This window comes from Schistocerca nitens, chromosome 11 (assembly GCF_023898315.1).
Source record: "Schistocerca nitens isolate TAMUIC-IGC-003100 chromosome 11, iqSchNite1.1, whole genome shotgun sequence".
NCBI classification, from domain to species: domain Eukaryota; kingdom Metazoa; phylum Arthropoda; class Insecta; order Orthoptera; family Acrididae; genus Schistocerca; species Schistocerca nitens.
In genome coordinates this window covers 165,701,317-165,728,732 of record NC_064624.1, presented here as the reverse complement: position 1 = coordinate 165,728,732, position 27,416 = coordinate 165,701,317, and the positions used below count along the sequence as shown (strand labels likewise).

The following is a 27,416-nucleotide window of genomic DNA, read 5'->3' as shown; positions in this document are numbered from 1 at the left end:
AGTTTCGGCGGTTCTTGGAGGAATCAGGAGCAGAGTACGGTGACATAGCTTACTATACTGAAGTACGCTGGATCAGTTGAGGTAAAATGCTGAAAATATTTTTTGATCTACATTTGGTCATAGTAACATTCTTACATGAGAAGGGAAAAAGTGAACCTATGTTGGAAGACCCTTGTTGGATATCAGACCTTGCATTTCTTGTGGACATTACGTCTCATGAACAGCCTGAACGTCAGTTTGCAAGGTGAAAATCATTTAATTACTGACATGTTGGAAAAAGTAAATGCCTTTGAAAGGAAGCTTGCACTTTGGGAGCGCCAGCTAATGACAGAAAACACTGCACATTTCCCGACTCTTGGACTGGTCCATGAAAGTGCTGGATTTCAAGAATACGTATCAATAATTAGAAAAATTAAGGAACAATTTCGAGCACAATTTGCAGATGATGCGAGTTTGCCTCCTGCCATTCGCCTCTTTGCCCGACCGTTCTCGTCGTCAGTTGAAGATGCTCCGAATGATCTACAGATGGAACTGATCGACCTACAGTTCAATACAAGACTGAAGGACAAGTTCTTTGCAGTGCGAAGTACAAAAGAATTCTACGAAAATTTTTCACAACAAGAATTTCCACACCTGCACAAAGATGCCGCGAGACTTATGCCCATGTTCGGGTTGACATATGTTTGTGAAAGGTTTTTCTGGGTCATAAAAATGAATAAATCAAGGTTTATATCAAGCATAAGTGATGAAAATCTTCACAACAGCTTGCGTTCGTCAATGAGCTGATCTTTTATGCCCGATATTAACTATATCATTTCTCATGACCAGTGATAAATGTGTTTGGATTTATTACTTTCAGAATAAAAAATTATTGTTACTAACTGTGCATTATTCTGCTCCATGGTACATTATTATCAGGAAAATTGCTCATTAAACCGATTGTTCCAATGTATACTTACATTTAGGTTTTTTTTTTATGTGTGAAGGGCTACACTCAGCTGAGGTCGATAAACAATAACCTTCATCTAATTGTCGGTTATTATGCAGATTTTAGACGGAACTGGTAATAGTATTGAAATAGCAGGTGATCGAGAGGTCCGCGGTTATCATTCTGTTCAGAGGTCAGTGAGACAGAAATTATGTGGGTGTAACTGAGGGCACCGAGAATTAGTTATAGGAAACCTTGCATTAGTTTAATGTTATTTGTAATCATGAATAAGGTTCGCTGGAAGTCTAACTGCTCTCTTTCTTAAATACTAGATCAAAAACGCTACGCGTATTTGCGAGCCGTCAGTCAAGCTGCCTTAATAAAAACCCACGATTGTTAACTGTATTGCTTGTCTTACTGGGTTAAACTGTTAACATAAAAGTAGATGTCTCAATGAGTAGACTGACAGTATTTTAAATGTTTTAATACGCAAAATACCTTCCCATGGTTGGCTTGCAAGCTGTGGAAAGTGTTGTGACAGTGCCACGAGATTTAAAAGTGCCGCTACGTCAGTACGCGAACACGGCGATAGAGGCGCTCCGCAGCTCGGCTGAGCGCGGGAGCGCCACCTGGCTATGAACGGCGCCGGCCGCATGTCACGGCACGGCAGTCGAATGACAGATACGGAGTTAGTAGCATGTAACCCGCTAGTGTTTCTACTTTTGTATATCCACGCAATTTATTAGTGATTAAAGGTTGTAACACTTTTTGGCGACGAGGTCGGATATTTTTTTTCCTGTGTTGTGGAATTGTGTGTTCGTGTCGGGGCAGACATGGAACAGCTTATGCAAGCGCTTATTGAACAACAAACACAGCTGACGGCTGCTATTCAGGCCCAACAAAAACAGCTGACTGCTGCTATTCAGGCGTTGTCGACGTCGCTTACTCATCGTCTGTCTTCCTCTTCTCCGCCTCCGTTCCCTCCTTATGACGAGGCCGCTGAAGACTGGGAGGATTATGAGAAGCGTTTGCGGCAACACTTCTTGGCTTTCGGCGTTGTCGACGCTCCTATGTGTAAGTCGTTATTTCTATCTTGGATTTCCCCACGGATCTATCAGCTGCTATCTCAGTTAGCCCCTCTGCGGGAACCTGCCTCTGTCCTTCCAAGAAATGTGTGACTTATTGTCTAACTATTACCGAAAAAACACCCACGTCGTTGCCGCCCGCGTGGCGTTCTACCGGTGTCGTAAACAGCCCCATCAATCTTACCGGGCTTGGGCGGCGGAACTACACGGTCTGAGTCGGAAATGTCAGTTTGTCACGGACACTCATCATGAGTCTTACGCTGATTCAATGGTTAGGGACGCTATTTTACGGCTTGCTCCTGATAAAGAAGTTCGGCAACGTGCCTTACAATTGCCAAACCCGTCGTTGTCGGAAGTTCTCAGCATCGCTCAATCTTTTGAAGTGTCTCACGCTGCTGGTGCGCAAATAGACGCGTGGTGTGATGTAGGCGCTGTACAAACCACTTTCGACGCGGACAATTTGCCTGTTTCACAGGAGAACGAAGATGTGGCGGCGGTGCACTCGCGTCAACAACGTCGCGTTGGGCCGCAACGCTTCCAGCGACAACAGCACCCACAGAAACAAGTTCGTTCCGCACTTCCTTCTTGTCCACATTGTTTCGTACAGCATGACAGGGCCGCGTGTCCAAAACGTTGGGCCACGTGTAATTCATGTAGGAAAAAAGGCCACATTGCTTCTGTGTGTCAGTCCCCTAAAGTTCCTGTCGACGAGGACGAGGCGTCGGACATGGATGTTAACTGTGTGCTTTCTCAAACAAATAAGTTGTTTGTTACTGTTCGTGTTCTGCATAACGACATTCGCATGCAAGTGGACACTGGCTCTGCAGTAACTCTCATTAATTCTCGCACGTATTTGGAGTTGGGCTCCCCTCCCTTGTCTCCAGTTACGCGAAATCTGCGAACTTATAATAAGCAGAAAATTCCTATCGTTGGCCAGTTTGATGCTTCCACTGCCTACAAGTCTGTTGTTAGGCCCCTCACGTTTTATGTGGTGGATCATGCGGGCACTGAAAACCTGTTCGGTTATGATGATTTCCACTCGTTCGGGTTCTCCATTGATGATGATGTGCACCTCATATCTGAGGACATTCCGTATCAACAGCTGGATGGCTTGTGTTCTGAATTCTCGTCCGTGTTCTCTGCTGGTCTGGGTCGTGCCAAGGATTTTGAAGCCCACATTACTCTTAAACCTACGGCTCGCCCTAAGTCTTTCCGGGCACGCCCTATTCCGATGATGTTGCGTGCACCTGTCAAAGCTGAGATAGACAGGTTAACAGCTTCGGGGATTCTCCTTCCTGTTACCTCCAGCGAATGGGCATCGCCAATCGTGGTGGTTTCCAAACCAAACGGGAGTCTGCGATTGTGTGGTGATTTTAAAGCCACTGTCAACGCTCAGAGCCTCATTGACACTTATCCTCTTCCCCGTCCTGAGGAGTTATTTACCAAGCTCGCTGGGGGCCAGTTCTTTTCCAAACTTCATTTATCGGAGGCGTACCATCAGTTGCCGTTGGATGCATCTTCCAAGGAATTTCTCGTCATCAACACTCCTTGTGGGTTGTATCAGTACCAGCAGTTACCATTTGGCGTCGCTAGCGCGCTGGCCATTTTTCAGCGGTTTTTGGAACAGCTCACGGCTTCCGTTCCCGGCTGCATCAACTACCTGGATGACATTGTTGTCACGGGGGCCTCCACTGAGGAGCACCTTCGCAATTTGCGTTCACTGTTTCGCGTTCTGCATTCAGCTGGGTTGAAGTGCAATCTGGACAAGTCACAGTTCTTCCAACCCTCCATTGTGTATCTTGGTTTCCACTTGTCTCGTGAGGGTATACGTCCTCTACGACAGCATGTTGCGGCCATTACCGCTCTACCCCGGCCGTCTACGGTCAAAGAACTTCAGGCGTTTCTAGGCAAGGTTGCTTATTATCACAAATTCATTCCCTCCGCGGTAGCGGTGGCTCATCCTCTGCATCAGCTGTTACGCAAAAACGTTCCTTTCTGTTGGTCCAACGAGTGTGAGCAGGCTTTTGTCCGCCTGAAGGCTGATTTGCAGTCGGCGCCTTGTCTTGCCACATTCCGTCCGCGTCAACACTTGGTTCTGGCGACTGACGCGTCACAGTATGGCCTAGGGGCTGTTCTCGCCCATCGGTATGAGGATGGGTCGGAACGACCCATTGCCTACGCTTCCAAGACCCTCAACAATGCCCAACGGCGTTACTCTCAAATAGAAAAGGAGGCGCTCGCTATCATTTATGCTCTAAAAAAGTTCAGCGTTTTTTTTGTATGGTTCTAAGTTTCACCTCATCACCGACCACAAGCCGCTGGTCTCTCTGTTCAGTCCCTCGGCGTCGCTTCCGGATAAGGCAGCTCACCGCCTGCAACGTTGGGCCTTATATTTGTCTCGTTTTCACTATGAGATTCACTATCGCCCCACGGCCCAGCACGCCAACGCTGACGCGTTTGCCGATGGGCCCCGACCCGGTTTTCGATCGAGATGAACTACTCTGTTTCCACATTGATGAGGAAGAACGTCGTGCGGTCGAGGGTTTTCCCCTTACAGGTTCGCAGGTCGCGTCGGCTACTGCGCGGGACCCGGTCCTGCGTCAGGTGATCGGTTTTGTTCAACGGGGTTGGCCGGACAGGGCCAAAGGCCGGGCATCGGATCCCCTTCGCAACTACCATGCCTTGCGCCTTCGTCTGTCTGTTCGTGAGGATGTTGTTCTTCTGGCCACGGATGGCGCATCTCCACGGGTTGTGGTGCCAGCCTCTCTTCGCAAAGATGTTCTCAAACTATTGCATGAAGGCCATTGGGGGATTTCTCGGACTAAGTCCCTGGCCCGCCGGCACGTTTATTGGCCCGGTATTGATTCAGACATCGCCCACATGGTCGCTGCGTGTGATCAGTGTGCTCAACAACTGGCTGCACCCCGTACAATGCCCTCTCCGTGGCCTGATCCGGCGCAGCCATGGGAACGGGTGCACGCTGACTTTCCCGGCCCCTTCCTCGGCACTTATTGGCTACTGTCGATTGACGCCTTCTCGAAGTTTCCGTTTGTTGTTCGATGTCCGTCGCCCACCACTGTGGCGACGACACTGGCTTTGTCCAAAATCTTTGCGCTAGAAGGTCTTCCATCCACGATTGTCACGGACAATGGCCCTCAGTTCTCTTCGCAGGCCTTCCGGGATTTTTGTACTGGACAAGGGATTCATCATGTTACAGCACCGCCCTTCCATCCGCAATCGAATGGGGAGGTCGAGCGCCTTGTCCGCACTTTCAAAAGCCAGATGAAAAAATTCCTTAGTGATTTTTCCACAGATGACGCTCTGTTGCACTTTCTGAGTTCTTATCGCTTCAAGCCTCTGGGTGATCGCAGCCCTGCTGAACTCTTGCATGGCCGCCAACCGCGCACTCTACTGCACCTGCTTCACCCTGTCAGGCCTTGTACTGTGTCCCCTAGTGCGGGAAAATACTCGGTGGGTGCCGACGTGTGGGCACGAGGGTATGGATCTCTCCCTAAATGGATTCCAGGGGTGGTCCAGGCTCTTCGCGGCCGCCGGCTTTGTGAAATACGTACGGACGACGGCACGGTTGTTCGCCATTACGACCAGATGCGCCCACGAGTGGTGGCCACGCCGGTGCCACCGCCCCTTCTTTTGCCTCCACCAGCCAGTCCTGTCGCTGCTGCCGATCTCCCGTGCGTGTTGCTGCAGCCGACGTCGCTACCGCTTCCGAGTACGCCGGAACCGGCCCCAGTCGCGACACAGCCTTCTCCGGGACCCATCTCGCTGGAGCACAGCCCCGGGTCCACGACACCTATGGATGCTGCTCCGGAGTTTTCACCCATCATCTCGTCCAGGAGGCACGTTCCACGCGCAAGCTTCCGTCCTGGACACTTTCGACCATACTCTCGTGTTTCTCCGCGGGATCTTCTCGGGGCCTCCCAAGAGGCCACGGATGTCTCCGCACTGTCCGTGTCTACACGGAAGTGAGTGTTTTTTTTTTCAAAGGGGGGAAAAGTGTTGTGACAGTGTCACGAGATTTAAAAGTGCCGCTACGTCAGTACGCGAACACGGCGATAGAGGCGCTCCGCAGCTCGGCCGAGCGCGGGAGCGCCACCTGGCTATGAACGGCGCCAGCCGCATGTCACGGCACGGCAGTCGAATGACAGATACGGAGTTAGTAGCATGTAACCCGCTAGTGTTTCTACTTTTGTATATCCACACAATTTATTAGTGATTAAAGGTTATAACAGAAAGAGCACTAGAATGCTCTGGTACAGAGTACCCCAGCAAGTGGATAAAGCGACATCTGTGCATAGAAACGTGCACTACATGAATGCTGACAGCTGCGGCATGCACGCTGTGACCCGGAAGTTGCACATGTGCAGGAGCACCGCACGTGTGCAGAATTTCTGGCCGGCCCTGAGAAAGCGGAATTTATTACTATCTTAGAAAGCGACAGTAGATCATTTTCAGCTAACCCGGACTGGCTCAAAATTTTGGATACTGTATTGCAACTCTGGATCGAGATCCATTCTTTGTGGAACCGTATTCGGTACCTTTTTCTAAACAACAGGCCGTGCAGAATGAAACAGGTAAGATTATGGAATGAGGAGTGATATAACACAGTAACAGCGAATATATCAGTCCACTTATCATTGTAAACAAGGATGGAGGAGTACATGTTGCTATTGATGCACAAACTCTAAACAAAGTAAAAAGAGAGGTGGACAGGCCTGAAAATCTGGACAAAGTGTGGCAAAAATTTCATAATGAGGTATTTAACCAGCTTCAACATGACTGCTGGCTACTGGCAAATCCCAGTAAGTCTAGAATCGCATGAATATAAAGCAATCCTGTTTACCGGGAAATGTTATCGGTACAAAGTAGTTCCATTTGGACTGAATAGCTCTCTGGCAGTGTTTATTAGAGCTCTGGACTTTGTGTTAGGAGAGGAGTTGAGTTCCAGGTTAACTATTTATGTAGATGATTTATTTATCTCCAATGAAAACTGGCAAAAGAAGCTCCAAACTGTTGCTCTTCAAGCAGGAGGCATCACTTTAAAATATAGAAATGTGAACGTGTAAAATTAGAAATTAAATTCTTGAGCCATATAATTACTAATACCGGCATTAATAAGGACCTGGAGAAAGCTACGTGCCTTAGAAAAATTTCCCCCACCAAAAAATAGGAAACAGTTGTAAGCCTTTATAGGTTGGTGTGGATTTTACAGAAAATTTTTTAAGGGGCAACCCTTCAATAATCCATAATTGAACAATCTATAAAAAGATTTACTGCTTTTGTTTGGATAGATGAGAGTCGGCAGGATTGTGAATCTTTAAAGATTAAACTTTGACATGATAATGTTTTACATCACCCAGTATTGTCACACACTTTCAATATGAATACTGACAGTAGCACCTATGGGATTGGTATTGAAATTTTCCAGGAGATAAAAGGTACAGGAAATTTAGCACATAGAACTATAGCTTTTGCCAGCAGGGCACTGACAGGAAACAAAAGGAACTACACCATATCAGAGGAGGAGGTAGCCTTGGCCATATTATGGGACCTCAAGAAATTTATAGATTATTGGTGGGGTTTTAAGATCATCACAAAGCTCAAACATTCATTGAAGATTGTTGCCTTCTAAATGGCAGGCTCACCCAATGGGCTTTATACCTGCAACAATTTAATTATGAAATCTGCTATGTAAAGAGTACAAAAAATTATGTGGCAATGAATTGTCCCAATGGTACTGATGAAGTACCCAAGGAATGCAATGGAGATGGAACTTTCCAAATTAATTACATGAAGAAGTTGGCAAAAATAAATTTGAACAGATTTGTAAAACCATGCGATGTCATCAAAATGAGCATCCAACTTGGAAATCTGTGAAAGTAAATTTTGATTTTTAAAAGTATCTTGTATAAGAGGAAAGGCTTCATTACTGAAGAATGGATGGTGTGTTGTCCTACCCAATTTGATATAGATGTCAGATTATTTTCACTATCATTGGGCCAAAAGAGTGTCTAGATAAATTGGCTAGTGTTATAGTGATTGCCAATAGTACGAGTCGAAAGGTAACTGAACGTATTAGGTCTTGTGACATCTGCCAGGGAGCTAAGGTAACCAATAGAACTAATCAAGGCCCAATGCAGAACACGCTACCTAAAGATACCATGGATTTACTGTCTGTGGACCTGTATGGACCCCTCCCCACAACTTCTGGTAATGTAAATGTATTTTAGTGATTTCGGAAGTATTTTCTAAATTTATAAAATTGTATCTCCTGAAAAAGGTGACGGCAATGTCAGTATTTGATAGGATGATTCAGTATTTGAGAACCATTGGAAAACCCAGTGCAGTACTGCCCAATAATGGCCCCAGTTTAATTTCAAAACCTGGAAAGATGGCAAGGAGCAGAATGGTGTAGAAACTAAATATATTAATGAAGACCTTGCCTCATGGGTTTACTGAGTTCACACCTGGGGAAATTCTGCTCAGTACTAAGAGCAAATGTTTAAATGAGGAAAAATTAGAGTTCCCACCGTTTACAAATTTGGGATTAGCCCAGAAGAAAGAATTGGTACAAGAAAAAACAAGCCGAAAAGAGATCTAAAAGGCACAATAGCAACCTGAAGTTTGCCATGTTCAAAATTGGAAACTATGTTCTTCTGAAGACCCATGAATAATCAAGTGAACTTAACCACGAAATTTCTAAATTTATGTATATATAATGGGCCATTCACAGTACAAGACACACCTCACAACAATGCCTACTATTTAATCTACCCAGAGTCGAAGAAGCTCCATGATGTCCATAATGTAGTGGATCTCAAACTGTATGTACCTAGGAATGAATAAATGAAGAAATCATACCAGACTACAAATGTATATTATGCTGTAGATGAAATAATGTATGTATCTTATGAAGCTACTATACTGTTTTTAACTGTAATTTATGTTCTTATAAAAATGTTGTTACCTATGTAAAATTGCTGTTACTATCTTAGAAGTTTCAGATTATAAAACCTGTTGTAAAATATGTGAAACCCGCTACTGAAAGGGCTACAAGCAAATGCTGCCAAATTGAAAAGAAATGTGGAATGCCTTAAATACAGAATGGGCAGCATGGAAGACTTGCCAAAGTGGGGGAAAAAAACTATGTAATAGACTGCCAAAACCCAAAATGGGCAGCCAATTCATTAATGTGATATGCAATTTGTTAATGTTGTCAAATGCAGTTCAAGTTGCTATTGCAGGTAGCAAAATTATTTTATTTTCATATCTGTTAGTGTTGTATGTTTTGCTACAGTTTTCAAAGAGGGACTGTGTTTCAAATAAAGGCAGTAAGAAAAGAATAGTAGGTTCAGTTTAAATATGTTTGTTTATGTAAATATCAAAGAATGGACTACTATTATTAGAATCAGCATTGATAGTTTCCTCCTTTGTAACTTCAAAATCATGCTATAGGATGTGTTGCATGTACAATGTCAAATTGCTTTTGATATTTGTAGGGGGTATACTTGTGTGTGTATACCTACATTTCTTGAATGCTTACAAAATGCTACTCAATATTCTTGGAAATACAGATAAATTTTGCCTACTACACAACTCACTGTTTCACAAAATGAGAGTCAGATGTGACAGGTGTACATAATTGAATAATATTGATTATGTCTTCTTTTGATAATGAAGTGTATAGTGGTTTAATGTGTTTTGCAATGTATTCTTTTCATGCTCAACTCTGGATGAAGTGATTATTATTTTCGACTGCTTGGTACCATTAAGGTGTTATTGATGTTTGCCTAGCAGAAATCTTCAGTGAACCCTGGGGCATATGTAACATCCATTTTTGACCTACTTTGTATTGATATTTCTATTTGTAGAGTTGCTTATGTAGAGTGCTGTATCTGTCATATGTAGAGTGTTTTACCTGTCACGGAAATTCTTTGATAATGTATACATATTTCAGTTATGTGAACTTTTGGAACAAAGTTTAAATTAAGCTTGTTAATGTAAATGTAAGAGTCGAGGGACATGAAAGGGAAGCAGTGGTTGGGAAGGGAGTGAGACAGGGTTGTAGCCTCTCCCCGATGTTATTCAATCTGTATATTGAGCAAGCAGTAAAGGAAACAAAAGAAAATTCGGAGTAGGTATTAAAATCCATGGAGAAGAAATAAAAACTTTGAGGTTCGCCGATGACATTGTAATTCTGTCAGAGACAGCAAAGGACTTGGAAGACCAGTTGAACGGAATGGATGGTGTCTTGAAGGGAGGATATAACATGAACATCAACAAAAGCAAAACGAGGCTAATGGAATGTAGTCGAATTAAGTCGGGTGATGTTGAGGGTATTAGATTAGGAAATGAGACACTTAAAGTAGTGAAGGAGTTTTGCTATTTGGGGAGCAAAATAACTGATGATGGTCGAAGTAGAGAGGATATAAAATGTAGACTGGCAATGGGAAGGAAAGCGTTTCTGAAGAAGAGAAATTTGTTAACATCGAGTATAGATTTAAGTGTCAGGAAGTCATTTCTGAAAGTATTTGTATGGAGTGTAGCCATGTATGGAAGTGAAACATGGACGGTAAATAGTTTGGACAAGAAGAGAATAGAAGCTTTCGAAATGTGGTGCTACAGAAGAATGCTGAAGATTAGATGGGTAGATCACATAACTAATGAGGAGGTACTGAATAGGATTGGGGAGAAGAGGAGTTTGTGGCACAACTTGACCAGAAGAAGGGATCGGTTGGTAGGACATGTTCTGAGGCATCAAGGGATCACCAGTTTAGTATTGGAGGGCAGTGTGGAGGGTAAAAATCGTAGGGGGAGACCAAGAGATGAATACACTAAGCAGATTCAGAAGGATGTAGGTTGCAGTAGGTACTGGGAGATGAAGAAGCTTGCACATGATAGAGTAGCATGGAGAGCTGCATCAAACCAGTCTCAGGACTGAAGACCACAACAACAACAACAATGTAAATAACTGCTGGAATAATTATTATATAATGTACTGTAAATGATTTGGTCCATAGTTAGCGAATGCAGGGTTGAATGTAAAAAATGTGGGGAATCCCTGCAGCTACGGAAGTAGCCTGGCAGAATGGAAAAGGTGTCGTACACGCAAGCGGCAACTCGTCCCTTGCGACGGCTAAGGAGTCTGGCTTGAGCAGTGCTGTGGTTAACATCTCACTAGCAGTAGCGGATCATTGTAGTTAATATTCTTGGAGTGTTGAGGCAGAGGAACTTAAGAGTGTTATATATGGACCTCGGATGCTGCATTTGGTGATACCATTATCATGGCATTGTTTTTGGCCATGCAAAAATATAATTCAGAAGATCTATAACAGGGCGAGGCCAACAGTACTGCCATGACTACATCACTGCCGTGTTAACAGCCACCAGTGCCACCAGCCTTCCACCAAATTGTTTATATTTGGCACTCTGTAAATGAACTAGGTATTTGTGAAATTTGGTTGATTTTAATAACAATCGTGGTGCTGCTAAACGCTCTATATTACACCTGTGATTATCCCAAATCACAAACCTTGAGAATCCTATCCTAGTGAATTTAATTCCGAGTGGGCTAATTTATTATGAAAAGACTATTAAGCAGCCGTAAAAATAGTTGTGATTGCTCTCTAATGTCTGGAGTTATTGTGTTTCAAGTTCAGTTTAATAATTTGAGAAATACACCACTTCCAGTGCATTTTTAAATCGATCTGCATTAATTTTCTTAAATACAGGGCTATTACAAATGATTGAAGCGATTTCATAAATTCACTGTAGCTCCATTCATTGACATATGGTCACGACACACTACAGATACGTAGAAAAACTCATAATGTTTTGTTCGGCTGAAGCCGCACTTCAGGTTTCTGCCGCCAGAGCGCTCGAGAGCGCAGTCAGACAAAATGGCGACAGGAGCCGAGAAAGCGTATGTCGTGCTTGAAATGCACTCACATCAGTCAGTCATAACAGTGCAACGACACTTCAGGACGAAGTTCAACAAAGATCCACCAACTGCTAACTCCATTCGGCGATGGTATGCACAGTTTAAAGCTTCTGGATGCCTCTGTAAGGGGAAATCAACGGGTCGGCGTGCAGTGAGCGAAGAAACGGTTGAATGCGTGCGGACAAGTTTCACACGTAGCCCGCGGAAGTCGATGAATAAAGCAAGCAGGGAGCTAAACGTACCACAGCCGACGGTTTGGAAAATCTTACGGAAAAGGCTAAAGCAGAAGCCTTACCGTTTACAATTGCTACAAGCCCTGACACACGATGGCAAAGTCAAACGCTTTGAATTTTCGGCGCGGTTGCAACAGCTCATGGAAGAGGATGCGTTCAGTGCGAAACTTGTTTTCAGTGATGAAGCAACATTTTTTCTTAATGTTGAAGTGAACAGACACAATGTGCGAATTTGGGAGGTAGAGAATCCTCACGCATTCAAGCTCGCATCAACGATGCTTTCGAACTCATTGATGGGGACATGCTGCGCCGAGTGTGGGAGGAACTTTATTATCAGCTTGATGTCTGCCGAATCACTAAAGGGGCGCATATCGAACATTTGTGAATGCCTAAACAAACTTTGAGTTTTTGTATGTGTGTGCAAAGCATTGTGAAGATATCTCAAATAATAAAGTTACTGTACAGCTGTGAAATTGCTTCAATCATTTGTAATAACCCTGTACTCAGACGCGACTGAACTGCGCATGCGCGTGATTCCGCTCGTAACTGCTTAAATGAATCTAATGTAAACAGTTGTGACTTAACGCTCATCGGAGGTAATTTGTTGTTACAAAGCACTGCATTGTCTTCCTACAGCCTTTCACACATTTTGCTGTTGGCAGACACTTGTATGAGCACTGTGTTTTTTGTTTATATATGAAGCGTTTCCTTTGCAGTTTAAATTTCATTCCCTCGTTCATATTTTGTTGCTGCAGTATTATTCTGCAGTAGCGGGATACAGTAATGTCCTTTGTTAGAGTATCGGTTATTACCAGTCAAAATGACAAAAAATTAACTGAAAACTAAATCAATGAAAAACTCCCGGGATTCTAGAAAATTCCCCTGTTTTTCCCAGTTTTCTTGCGGATGAAAAAATTCCTGGGGCTTTCCCGGATCTTCCGGGCCGTATACACCATGTAGTAGTTTCTTGTGAGGAATGGTATCAAAACCCTTTTGGAAATCTAGGAATATGGAATCGATCTTAGATCCCTTGTCAACAGCACTCATTACTTCATGGGAATAAATAGCTAGCTGTGTTGCACAAGAACGATATTTTCTGAATCCGTGTTGGTTATGTATCAATAAGTCATTTTCTTCAAGGTGAGTCATAATGTTCGAGTGCAGTATATTCTCCAAAATCCTACTGCAAATTGAGGTCAGTAATGTGTGTCTGTAATTCAAAAGGTTACTCCTATTTCCTTTCTTGAGTATTGGTGTGACCTGTGCTACTTTCCAGTCTTTACGAACAGACCTTTCGCCAAGTGAACGGTTGTATATGATTGCTAAGAAAGGCACTATTGTGTCTGCATACTCTGAAAGGAACCTGATTCGTATTCCATCTGGACCAGAAGACTTGCCTTTCTTCAGTGATTTGAGTTGTTTCACAACACCTAAAATATATACTTTTATGTCACTCATGCTAACAGCTGTTCTGGTTTCGAATTCTTGAATAGTTACTTTGCCTTTTTTCGTGAAGGAATTAAGGAAAACTGTATTTAGTAACTCCGCTGTAGTGGCACCACTATCATTGTGGAAACTCTGCTGTTGGTTATATATATGTATATTTTCAGTAGGACCAACTATCTTTGCCCACGTCGGTTGCTCATTTCTAAAAATAAAAGTTAACTATACCATGGAATTATACAAAACTTCTCCTCAGTGAACCAAAACCACTACTCATCACACCTGGTGACCTCCATCATCAATCAGTTGCAGGAATTTGTTTACAACTGACGATCCATACAGTGCTGTACGCATCTCCACTTAGCCACACCCACTGCATTTCTGACTTCTCGACAGCAGATACCTCAACCGACACCCCCGGGATAACAAGGCCATCCAACAGTGTTAGTGACGTCACACTAAGCGGCCCATAGCCGACGCAGCAGTCCACGGACAGCTCCGTACAGACGCGCCTGATGCTAACGATTTTCTGTCCGTCATACAGAAAGGAGCGAACTATAATTCGAACCAAATACCAAATTATATATATTCTTGTAAACAGCATAAAGGTTCATAACGAAATACCGATTACATATACGGGCAGGAATAAGTTCAATCGATTGAGGAACTTTGCCACTATTTTATAATTGTCAAAACACTATTTAGCTTCAAAACTCTCATACAGGTGGTGACAAATGCCAACTGACAGCAGGACTTAACATTTTCAAGCTATTACACTGAAAGTAAATTATCTTAACCACTGTCATACATAGCAAAACCCTCACAACTTTTGTTTACAATAAGGTAACAAGAGTTCGCTTTATTTCATAAAACACATGACTATTGTGAATTTACTCATATGTTCATGGTGACAGCTCTTTTCAAGAATTTTTACAAGTGTATCCCCAGTAATAAAGAATGGAAACAAAAGATAGACATCAAATATTCTCCTTTTAACATAGACATCACTGAACACAAGCACTGTGATACTAAGGGAATGCTCTTTCCTTTAAGAAAAGCCTGAAAATTTGAAGTTCACTCTGCTATTGAAGATACACTTCTTGAAACAATATTAAAAATGTTATGAAAGGTAAGGAAATGAAAAACAACCAAGTGCATTACATGTAAGAATGTGAGCAAAAGGCTGAGGCTCTCTTTACTTACCATTTTCAATCTCTCTACAGCTTTTCCACGTAGAAATCACCAACTACAAGTCTCATTATTGCTGTCTGTTACTAACAAAGTGCTTTTCTATTTAGAAAACCTGACAATCTGAAGTTCATTCTGGTACTGAGGATAAACACTTTTCAGAGGAGTTCTAGAACCTATTTCTGCCCTTATATGTAATCGGTATTTCGTTATGAACCTTTATGCTGTTTACAAGAATACATATAATTTGGTCTTTGGTTCGAATTATAGTTCGCTCCTTTCTGTATGACGGACAGAAAATCTTTAGCATCAGGCGCGTCTGTACGGAGCTGTCCGTGGACTGCTGTGTGGGCTATGGGCCGCTTAGTGTGACGTCACTAACACTGCTGGACGGCCTTGTTATCCCGGGGGTGTCGCCTCAACCATTAGACCAGCTGAGTGCGTTTGCTGGCGTAAATGGAATTACCATTGTGGATGGTGTTTTTTACCCATGATTTGCTAACACCACCACCAGAGGTTCTCATGTACATCATCTGCAGTAGGGTAACATCCACCAATTCGATTTCCCTTTTGCTACTCTTCCCACAAGTCCCCCGGGATAAACTCTAGTGCAAGTGTCGATGAGACGCTGAGTCAGAAGTGGAGGTGTGCTCAGGCAGCCTACTGGTCAAGGAGACTGCCTGCAATAAGCAGCAAATCTGGGTTCCTCTTCCAGTGCGGCACAGATTTCCAATAGTCACTACAGATGTAACTCACTAGGGAACCATTTAAGAAATATTCGAATTACATTTTAAGACATACCCAAAACAAGCTGTATCCTCATTCCAGTACTAAATATTAACTTTGTCATTATTACTTGTATTTCTGTTTACCTTTCTTTCGCCATTTCTTCCCGAGTGTCTTCAATAACTTTTATCTACAACCATTCACATAGATTTTGTTGAGTGGAATTGTCTGAAAAATCCCGTTTCCATACCCATTTAATTTAGAATCAATTTGTAAGACACACAATCATCACTCAAAACAAAATCTAGATTCAACACATCAATATATAAAGAATCTTTGGAAATGGGTATGATTTGTATGGGACACTTCCTACGTAACTACAGTTGAGTGACTGAACTGAACGTAATTCTCACTGCAAATACAGAGAACGAGAAATCTGCTGCATATGTGCTCAATCTTCAAAATATCATAGCCAAAAAAGTGAGAAAGGAGTAATGTTTAATGGCAACTGTAACCTCTATCCAGAAACTGAAGGAATCTGTATTTTATTTTATTTACTATATTGGCTGGTTAATGCCAAAATAAGCAGTACTGTGAGGGTAAGACTTGGGCACGTGTGGCAACACAACTCACCGGAAGCGAGAGACGGCTGCGTCATCAGGTGGAGGGGTGTGTCGGGCAGACGTGGGAGGCGCAGCTGCAGCAGGAGTCCGGCTGTGGCCGTTGTGCGGTTGACGGTCAGAGTTGGGGGTGGATCCGCCCCCTGTGGCGGTCGGCGAGCTGCACAGAGAAACACTGTGTGGGTGGGCGTGTTCACACAGGGGCTCACTGCAGGCGGTACAGCTGAGGGACTGTCCACTGGGGCAACACAACACACAGTGCCAACAACACCTGACTGTCACTTAACGTGACTGTACCAGCAATTAACTGGTCTTTTTCTGCACTACTTCTGCCATATTCCCCATTGGCGTAGCTTAAGATGCAAAACAACAAATTGTTCACAATGAAGCATAAACCAAATCCCAAACATAAGGGCCAACAATTTTGCTGCCCTGACAGAACAACTATCAGACAGAATTTAGAAGCAGTTAAAGTCAACTGGCTGCTACTTTTGGTTGTGAGGTAATTTGGTAATTTGAAAACTGATATATGGATGCTGAATTATATCACTGGAGGAAGAGAGAGAGAGAGAGAGAGAGAGAGAGAGAGAGAGAGAGAGAGAGAGAGAGAGAGAGAGAGAGAAAATCAGCAATAGAGAAACAAACTGATAAGTTGGGGTATCCACTTACTGTTGAAACTATACGGTCATGGATATGCAGGCGCTGTTTGATGTGAAGCCCAAGGGAATGAAGAAGATGGACAAGAATTACAAGAGCTATGCTATAAAAGTTATCAAGAGTATATTCAAAATCTGCATTTGAGTAAAGCAAATAGAACTCTATATATGCATGTAATGTCTCCACAATTCGATTCATTGAAAAGACAGCAGTGGTGATGTGTTTCTCAAACAACAATTTTCGTGTTGAGCAGTTTGCAGTAGAGGCCACCATTAAAAGAAAAAAATGGGTTACGCAGTGTATGCAATGTTATCTGATGGACAACGTTTACAACTTGTGAAGTATCCTGTAGTCTATTGAATAGGGATTTTTTTTTAATTGAAAAGGAAACAAAATATACTTGTATGGAGCATATGTATCCGAGTGACAGAGGCAACAAATGATAGCTGGATGAAAACGTCATATCAATACTGACGTTGTGGGAGACATGTCGTACACCTGTAGGTGGACAGCGAATATAATCTGCTGTATCCCAGTAGCAGAAAACCTGATAGGATTTCGTGGACGACCTCTGGTAACGCCACAGGGAACTTCAAAAAAGACAGAGGGGGGGGGGGAGCAGAGATTTCCTGTCTGCTTTGCAAAAGGGAATGCACGAAAAAAATTCGGGGTGATAGCTGAACAGAGACGAGAAGGAAATGTGATTGTAAGGCACAGCCTTGAGTGTGACAATGTTATTGTGCTGGCTGGAGTATTCTCTTCTTGTTTGCCCCCAGTGTGCATGACTAGCCCCAGTGCTCATAGCTCCTGCTTTACTGGATATCTCAGGGAGTCACACCCTGCTCTTTGGGGCCAGTCACCCAGGGGTGGCATGTGATTCAATAAGAGCCATAATGGTCTCTCCATTGGCAAAAGACTAGTCCCCCATTCAAACCTCCAGGTGAGGTGGCCCAAGAGGGAGGGGACCACAAGAAAAAGGTCGAGTACCCAACGAAAGGATAACAATCTATGATTCGGGAGCTGGAAAGTGAGGAGTTCGAATGTGGTTCGGAAGCCAGAAAATAAGAAATGGATTTCTGGTCACATGAGAATAGGGTAGTAGCAACAGCCGTAGGATTCAGTATCAATAGAAAGGCAGGGCAGAAAGTGAGTATAGATATGTTCTCGTGAGAAAAGCAAACCATGAACATGCATAGTTCAGGTATACATGACGACGTCGCAAGTTTAGGTGCAGAGAGTAAAAGTGAGGATATTGAACAGGTAATTCAGTACTATGTAATAGTCATGGAGGGACTGAAACGCAATTGTAGGGGAAGGAGTAGAAGAAAGGGTTACACGAGAATATGTACTTGATAATAGGAATAGGAGAGAAGAAAGGCTAGTTAAGCTCTACAGTAAATTTATTCTAGTAATAGCTGGTATAGTCTGCTCAAAAATCACTAGACGAGGGGGTATACTTGGAAAAGAACCGTAATATGGGAGGTTTAAAGTCACACCATATTATTGTCAGCCAAACATTTTGAAATCTGATACTGGGCTGTAAAGCATACCCAGGAGTAGATGTAGACTCATAACAATTTAGCAGTGATGAAGAATAGGCTGAATTTTACGAGACTCGTCAGGAGCAATCGATGTACAAAGAAGTGGAATACAGTAGTACTAAGGAAGGAAGAGATGTGATTTATGTTCTCTGAGGCTACAGATACTGCAATAATAAGCAGTTCAATAGGTAGTTCAGTTGAAGAGGAATGGATATCTTTAACAATGACACTAACAGAAGTTGGAAAGAAAAGCGTAGGTACAAAGAAGCTAACTGCGAAGAAACCATGGAAAATATAGGAAAACCTTCAGTTGATCAATCAAAGAAAGAAATTCAAAAATATTCAGGAAAATTCAGTAATTGAGAAATAAGTCACTTAAGGATGAAATGAATAGGAAGTGCAGAGAAGCTAACGTACAAGGGCTGCACAAAAAATGTGAAGAAATCAAAGAAGAAATGATTCTTGGGACGACTGACGCAGCATATAGAAAAGTCAAAGCAATCTTCCACGGAATTAAAAGCAAGCGTGGTAACATTAAGAGCACAATGGGAATTCCAGTGTTAAATACAGAGGCGAGATGGGATAGTTGGAACGAGTACACTGAAGGCCTCTCTGATTGGAACAACTTGTCTGATGGCGTGACAGAAGAACAAACAGGAGTCAGTATGGAAAATACTGGTTATTAGAATCAGATTTTAAAAGCGCTTTGGAAAATTTAAGATCAAAGAAGGCATAAGGTATAGACAACATTCAATCACAAGTTCTAAAATCATTGGAGGAGGTGGCAAAAGGTCTATTCTCACTGGTGTGTAGAATGTATGAGTCTGGCAATATACAATCTGACTTTGACATAAATGTAATCATCACGATTTGGGAGACTGCAAGAGCAGAGAAGTGTGAGAATTATCGAACAATCAGCTTAATAGCTCTAGCATCCCAGTTGCTAATAAGGATAATACACAGGCAACCGGAAAAGAAAATTGACGTTCCGTAACGTTCATAGGATTTGTGGTCCTGGCGAAAGCGTTCGGCAATATCGAATGTTGCAAGATGTTTGAAATTCCGATAAAAATACGGGTAAGCCAGAGGATAAGTCGAGTAATTTGCAATATGTACAAGAGGCAAGAAGGTAAAATAAGAGTGGAAGACCAAGAGCGAAGCATTCGGGTTAAAAAGGGTGTCAGATAGGGATGTAATCTTTCGCCTCTACTGCTCAATCTATATACCGAAGAAGCGATGACAGAAATAATGGAAAGCTTGAAGAGTGGAATTAAAATTCAGGATGAAACGATATAAGATTTGCTGATGACTGATTCCCTCAGTGACAGTGAAGAAGAATTACAGGGTTTGCTGAATGGAATGAACAGTGTAATGAGTACAGAATATGGAATCAGAGTAAATCAAAGAAAGGCGAAATTGATAAGAAGCAGTAGAAGTGAAAACAGCGAGAGACTTAGCATCGTGACTGATGATCAGTAAGTAGATCAAGTTAAGGTGTTATGCTATGTAGGCAGCGAACAAAGCAAGGACGACGTCAAATTCACACTAGCACTGCCAAAAAGGGAATCGTGCTTACCTGGCTTCTGCTGGTGGCTCACCGAGCATACTACAGAATTCAATGACTTCTTGCGGGTACTCGAGCAAAGCGTCCGCCCAGCCCCGCGTGGCCATCACCTGCAGGTGGTCCTTTATGAAGGCGACGGCAGCCCTGGTGGCGTCCGGGCACGAGTGCCTCACTGCCCTGACGGCCGTCGCCGCTGCGGTCTCGACGGCCAACTGCGCGATCAGCTGCCGCTCGCAGGCAGCCTTCAGGGCCGACAAGCCGTATTTCTCGGCCGCTGCCAGCAACTGGGGGGCCGTGTCGGGCAGCTGGGGGGCCTGCAGGGTATACGTGTAGGCCACCAGGAGCCTCAGCACCGGGCCCTCCACGTCGTCGATGCTCACCTGGCCGCAGCTGGCCTCCAGCATGTCGTGCGCGAACATCGCTGCGAACACGGGGCTCGCGGCTGCCAACACAGCCCTGTGAGCCGCCACCCTCGTCTCGCCCGCCACAAGCATCACCAGGGCACCTTCACCCCCGTCTAGCAGGCCGGCCAGGGCCTCGGTTGTTGTGTTCTGAACCTCCGTAACTGCCGACATGGTGGGTGGTCCTGAAACACAGTGCCACTGAGCAGCCCTCACTCTGCACCCTCAACACTTGTACGAGGCGCATGCAGACCTGTATGAAACAACAGCGGGTGAGTGTTGTCCACCCTAAACCAATTGCAACGTCACCAGTTTCCTTCAAATGACAAGGGTCCGTACTGCTTTGTGACCACCTAAGGTTTGTAACTACCAGCGCGGTGCTATGATAGACTGCTTTCACCTTCTCAAAATGTTATCGTTCTCAGTCAAAAGATGGTTTATTGACGTCATAGCAAAATAATGGGAAAACAACAAACTTCTTTCAGCACTAAAGTTACAAGACTTATATTTAAATCCAAGCTCGTGGCACCTCTGAGAAAAATTTTCTTCCTCCTTATCTTAGATTCCTCAGATCCGCGACATCAGAGGCAATGTACATGCAATGCAGAAATCAGTTTCCTCAGTGAATGTCTCAGGGTAGGCACAATTAAACTTGACCGGCCATGGTGGCCGAGCGGTTCTACTCGCTTGAATCCGGAACCGTGCACCTGCTACGGTCGCAGGTTAGAATCCTGCCTCCGGCATCGATGTGTATGATGTCCTTAGGTTAGTTAGGTTTAAGTAGTTCTATTGGACTGATGACCTGCGATTTTAAGTCCCACAGAGCTCAGAGCCATTTGAGCCGTTTTGAACCACTGTAAGTCTAAATTCGTTGGTATGTTTAACTCTCCATTGAACAGATAGATATCTGCGTCTTCTTTCTTCAGAAAAAGATGCAGCGCCCACCTCCGTGGTAAAGAATGCTGCATAATACAATCTTAAATCATGTCGCCATTTTATCAGAATGTTGCAAGCTATGGTGTACCAAGGTATTTCCAGGTTGAGCAGTTTAGGAATGAAACTCGTTGCCTCCATTTCCAGAACGTGTGTTGTGGAACTTTCGCACAAATATATATTTGTATCTGCTTTTGGCATGGACGTCTCTATCACAGCTCCGACATCACTCTTGACTCTCCTGCTCGTATGAGGGGCAAACAACGGAGTCAGTGAAGTAGTTCCACACCCTACAGTGTAAACTGGTTTCCTAAATTCAGAGTCCGCAGCTCGTGGTCGTGCGGTAGCGTTCGCGCTTCCCACGCCCGGGATCCCGGGTTCGATTCCAGGCGGGGTCAGTGATTTTCTCTGCCTGGTGATAACTGGGTGTTGCGTGATGTCCTTAGGTTAGTTAGGTTTAAGTAGTTCTAAGTTCTAGGGGACTGATGACCATAGCTGTTAAGTCCCATAGTGCTCAGAGCCATTGAACCTAAATTCAGACAAGTGGGTTTCGCGAGAACGGCATCCACTTTTTTCGAAACGTGCCGCATTATCATCTCCATTCCATCAGCGTAAGAGGTCTGCCGCATCGTTACGGTGCTAGCAGAGCGCCAAAGAATTCGTCCGAAGGCTTCTGTCGCGCCCGTTCGACGTGGATGGAGACGCCGAGGCAGTGCTGTACAGAGCGTAGCGCCGGAGGTCAGCGCAGGGTCGCAGGCCAACACGTACACTGCAGGCTTCTGGAAGCCACCCAACGAACCCAAGTCTTCCTTTCCCATCCCTCGTCAGTTAATTGTACATTTGCTTCCGTTTTATATAGCTTTGTCATTTTTTCGCCTCCCCATACAAAGTATGCACCCAATGTTATAGGCTCAAAACTTTGGACACTGGCGTTGTAATCGCATAATGAATGACTTTTTACTGTTGTTTACAGGTATTGTTACCGTATTTTCCTACATCCAAGTGGTGCTGCATGTCAATAAACCAAGTGGTAAAAGCTGTAAAGCCGTTCACATTTCCATACAGTCTTCGAGCATCGACATGTTCCTCGTCTAAGAAACAGACGTCATTGTCTTATAAATCTTTAATGTATCCCGAGATCAGTGGTGTAGTATTCTACTTTATTGTGACACTCACAATGCGACTGTAGTTTACACTGAGCTTACGCAGATTCTTTCACTCAAACGGTTTTCTAGGTAATCACAAAGTTGCCAAGATACTGAGTGGGATCGTGTCTGAATTATTAGTAGACAGAGAGCCATGGTCCCGATCACCTTCAGCATATTTTGGAGAGACAATCTTCGTACGTGTCTGCGCCATGTAACCGACAGAGAAACGTGTGTGAAATGCAAGTAGTGGACTGGATATGCAGGGCGCGGCGGTGAGACACTCTGGATTCTCATTCGGGAGGACAGTGGTTCGACCACATACCGTGCAGTGGTCTGCAGCAGGTCTTCAGACGAAGGGTGAATCAGTGGACGTGGCTGCTTGTCATTTGTGTCTTCTGCACGGGTTCTCTGTTTGATGTCCACCCACACAGGTTTTTCTTCATAGAGTCTCTCTCGACAGGATTGCCGTGACGGTGCCCTAGGAGAGGCATGACCTTTAAGGTAGCCCTACCGGTCTTCATTACCGAGTGTTCCACAAATTGCAACAGGTATTTAGCTGTCGGTGAGTCGTTTCCCAGGAAAACCGTGAGGAAGTGGTCTCATTTCGTCCATCATTAAAGTTATTTACAAGCTTTCCAATGAGTACGACGTGCATTAAACTACTTTTCAATATTTATATTTCCAATGGTGGTGATGTTTTCATCTTCAGTGTAATTTCCGTGTGTGGGTCACACAAGTCAGAAACGATTTCACGTTGCCACCAATTTGGAATCTTTACAGTCGTCTCATCAGTATGAATTGCAGACTTCTTTATTCTTTTTCCATACGAATTAGAAATTAATCAGCGAAAGCACTCGACGCCCTCTCGAAGGTTTTTTATTAATGAGAAAACATTTGACTGAGCTTTTGATATATTAATATCAATTTCTTCCACCCCTCAGAGGCGTTTTCGATGTGATGGGGCCTTCCACTGTAATTCCACATGTCTGATGGCATCTGGTCTTTATCAACCAACTGGTCCAGAAATAGTCCAATAATCGACGAAACACTAGTTTTTCAGACAGTATTTTCTGAATAGACAGCCAACCATGATCCAATATTTCTAAGACAATATATCGTACTCCGGATAGATTGTTAGGTAACAATGTCTTAGTTTTTCTTAAGAGGAGACTTCTTTCCACGTTGTTGATTAAAATGAAAATTGCAACTCATAATCTCTGGTTCAGGAAATAAATTTCCAGCTGATTGGAATGGATAACTTCCAGAGTCATTATGACAGAAGAAGGTTCGATCCGAGCACATTATTTTCATTTGTTAAGTAATAGGAAATATTAGGACTATATAGTATGTCTCAAATAGTGAGGTGCATTCTGACTCTTGTCATGTACGCAATTGTCTTTCATGATTCAAACCAACTGTTAGCAGTGGTTAAATTGTGCTCTGTGCAAAATTCTGCCAGGCATCTGTCCTGGCTGTGGTAGCGACTTCACTGTGCAGCTCAGATAGCAATAAGATGTTAGTGTTTTCGGCCGAGAACGATATTAAACAAATTTCCAGTGACGTCAGGGAGAAATCTAGGGAGGAGTTACACTCCTGGAAATGGAAAAAAGAACACATTGACACCGGTGTGTCAGACCCACCATACTTGCTCCGGACACTGCGAGAGGGCTGTACAAGCAATGATCACACGCACGGCACAGCGGACACACCAGGAACCGCGGTGTTGGCCGTCGAATGGCGCTAGCTGCGCAGCATTTGTGCACCGCCGCCGTCAGTGTCAGCCAGTTTGCCGTGGCATACGGAGCTCCATCGCAGTCTTTAACACTGGTAGCATGCCGCGACAGCGTGGACGTGAACCGTATGTGCAGTTGACGGACTTTGAGCGAGGGCGTATAGTGGGCATGCGGGAGGCCGGGTGGACGTACCGCCGAATTGCTCAACACGTGGGGCGTGAGGTCTCCACAGTACATCGATGTGGTCGCCAGTGGTCGGCGGAAGGTGCACGTGCCCGTCGACCTGGGACCGGACCGCAGCGACGCACGGATGCACGCCAAGACCGTAGGATCCCACGCAGTGCCGTAGGGGACCGCACCGCCACTTCCCAGCAAATTAGGGACACTGTTGCTCCTGGGGTATCGGCGAGGACCATTCGCAACCGTCTCCATGAAGCTGGGCTACGGTCCCGCACACCGTTAGGCCGTCTTCCGCTCACGCCCCAACATCGTGCAGCCCGCCTCCAGTGGTGTCGCGACAGGCGTGAATCGAGGGACGAATGGAGACGTGTCGTCTTCAGCGATGAGAGTCGCTTCTGCCTTGGTGCCAATGATGGTCGTATGCGTGTTTGGCGCCGTGCAGGTGAGCGCCACAATCAGGACTGCATACGACCGAGGCACACAGGGCAAACACCCGGCATCATGGTGTGAGGAGCGATCTCCTACACTGGCCGTACACCACTGGTGATCGTCGAGGGGACACTGAATAGTGCACGGTACATCCAAACCGTCATCGAACACATCGTTCTACCATTCCTAGACCGGCAAGGGAACTTGCTGTTCCAACAGGACAATGCACGTCCGCATGTATCCCGTGCCACCCAACGTGCTCGGGAAGGTGTAAGTCAACTACCCTGGCCAGCAAGATCTCCGGATCTGTCCCCCATTGAGCATGTGTGGGACTGGATGAAGCGTCGTCTCACGCGGTCTGCACGTCCAGCACGAACGCTGGTCCAACTGAGGCGCCAGGTGGAAATGGCATGGCAAGCCGTTCCACAGGACTACATCCAGCATCTCTACGATCGTCTCCATGGGAGGATAGCAGCCTGCATTGCTGCGAAAGGTGGATATACACTGTACTAGTGCCGACATTGTGCATGCTCTGTTGCCTGTGTCTATGTGCCTGTGGTTCTGCCAGTGTGATCATGTGATGTATCTGACCCCAGGAATGTGTCAATAAAGTTTCCCCTTCCTGGGACAATGAATTCACGGTGTTCTTATTTCAATTTCCAGGAGTGTATTCTCAAACACACGCATTTCTTGCTACCAGATGCTGAGAAGACAGGCATTGTGAAGAATCTAGCCACATCAAGATCAAGGACCCAGATTAAAATACATAAGCATAATCATCGTCGAACTGAGCTACTTATAAAATTACGGGGGCATTCGATCTGCAACGCTACACTTTTTTCTCGGCCAAATTCTGGTGGAAAAATGCGAAATTTGTGAGACATCGTGGATAATTTCCACTTCAGCCCCTAAAGCTTCATGAAATTCCAACAGCTGACAGCACCATATGTAGCCTCCAAAATGGCGTCCGTAAAGGAGGTGCGACCGAAGCACAGAGCTGTCACCGAGTTTCTTTCGGATGAAAACCATAGCATCGGAGATCTTCATATCCGCTTGCAGAATGTCTGAGGCGATTTGGCAGTGAACAGAAGCACCGCGAGTCATAGTGGGAGGTGTCTGTCAGTGTCAGAAGAGCTTACTGGTGATCAACGCCTGGCCTAGCAGCGTCATCGTCGCAGCAAGGTTGTGCATATCTGGCCGACAGCCCACGTGTCGGTCAGCTGCAGACTGCTGTGACTCCTGCGATGTGGGGACGTGCTCTCATTCTAGGTGACCGGTGGATCACTCACAGCTGAACAACCCGCATCTCGCACCTTCCGACTTCCGTCTGTTTGGTCCAACGAAGGATTCACTCCACGGCAAGCAGTACACGGATGACGGCAGGTCACTGATGCAGCAAGACGTGAGTGGCTGATCAACTGTTTATTCACTCGGTCAGTTTTATCGGTTGAATGAAACAACCAGATGAAACCGGCCATGTCAGCTATATGAACACTTTTTCAACCACTCTCTGGGTTTGTAATGTAGCTAATTATTACGAATTGTCATCTTACACCGAAAGCGTAGCTTACCACGGAGCTGGGAGGAGAGCAGAATTTTTGTTCTCACGCTGGCACAGCTGATTTCAAGTGAATAACTTCAGTACTTTCGGAGATATAAATTTTTACGTAAGGGACGACTGATGGATTCATCTATAGCATCAAATGAAACTACAACCAGAAGTACAGGTCCATAAGATCTAATTGTCTGGAATTTTCTTTCGTTTCATTAACACAGATTTCTGACTAAATAAAAAGTACTTTGGAAAATAATTATTTCATCGTGTTTTGGTTATGTAAGTGTTTTGCAGGGTGTTGGAATTTTATGGAAATTAAGTAACTCTATTGTAAGTAGGCTGTTTATGTTTTCTTGTTGGCAACGTTACGTAGCGCTCTGTATGAAAATCACTGGCTGTGCTGTGTGCAGTCTGTGGCTAGTTTGCATTGTTGTCTGCCATTGTAGTGTTGGGCAGCGGCAGCTGGATGTGAAAAGCGCATAGCGTTGGGCAGTTGGAGGTGAGCCGCCAGCAGTGGTGGATGTGGGGAGAGAGATGGCGGAGTTTTGAAATTTGTCATGAACTGCTATATATATGACGACTATTAAGGTAATGCATTGTTTGTTCTCTATCAAAATCTTTCATTTGCTAACTATGCCTATCAGTAGTTAGTGCCTTCCGTAGTTTGAATCTTTTATTTAGCTGGCAGTAGTGGCGCTCGCTGTATTGCAGTAGTTCCAGTAACGAAGATTATTGTGAGGTAAGTGATTTGTGAAAGGTATAGCTTAATGTTAGTCAGGGCCATTCTTTTGTAGGGATTTTTTTGAAAGTCAGATTGCGTTGCGCTAAAAAAATATTGTGTGTCAGTATAAGCACAGTCATGTATAATTTTTCTAAGGGGACGTTTCATATGTCGACCCTTAGCCAAGGACACCACACTGGAATCTTCTGATTTTTTTCTTGTAGTTTGTGTAATTAGTGTAGCTTTTGTTTGTTGCTAGCGCGCAATTATAGAGAAAACTTCCTTTGTAGTTGCAGTCTTTCATTGTTGTACAGTAATACAGGTCTGGCACGCATGTAGATTTGCACCAAGTATTTCGCAGCTGCAATTAACT

At 44.4% G+C, this 27,416-nt stretch overlaps 2 protein-coding genes across 2 annotated transcripts in view; both read right to left on the bottom strand.

Moving 5' to 3' along the window:
• Positions 1-27,416, bottom strand: part of LOC126212605 (poly [ADP-ribose] polymerase tankyrase-1-like) — a 598,324-nt gene that overhangs the window by 521,211 nt on the left and 49,697 nt on the right. The gene's annotated exons all lie outside the window — the stretch shown is intronic.
• LOC126212606 (speckle-type POZ protein-like) overlaps positions 1-27,416 on the bottom strand; it is a 70,564-nt gene that overhangs the window by 12,501 nt on the left and 30,647 nt on the right. Inside the window, exons 2-3 of the mRNA XM_049940036.1 lie at positions 19,956-20,529; positions 16,195-16,341 (exon numbers count right to left, since the gene is read on the bottom strand). Of these exons, the coding sequence (XP_049795993.1) occupies positions 16,195-16,341; positions 19,956-20,518 (710 nt within the window). The 5' untranslated portion in view covers positions 20,519-20,529. The remainder of the gene's footprint in view (positions 1-16,194; positions 16,342-19,955; positions 20,530-27,416) is intronic.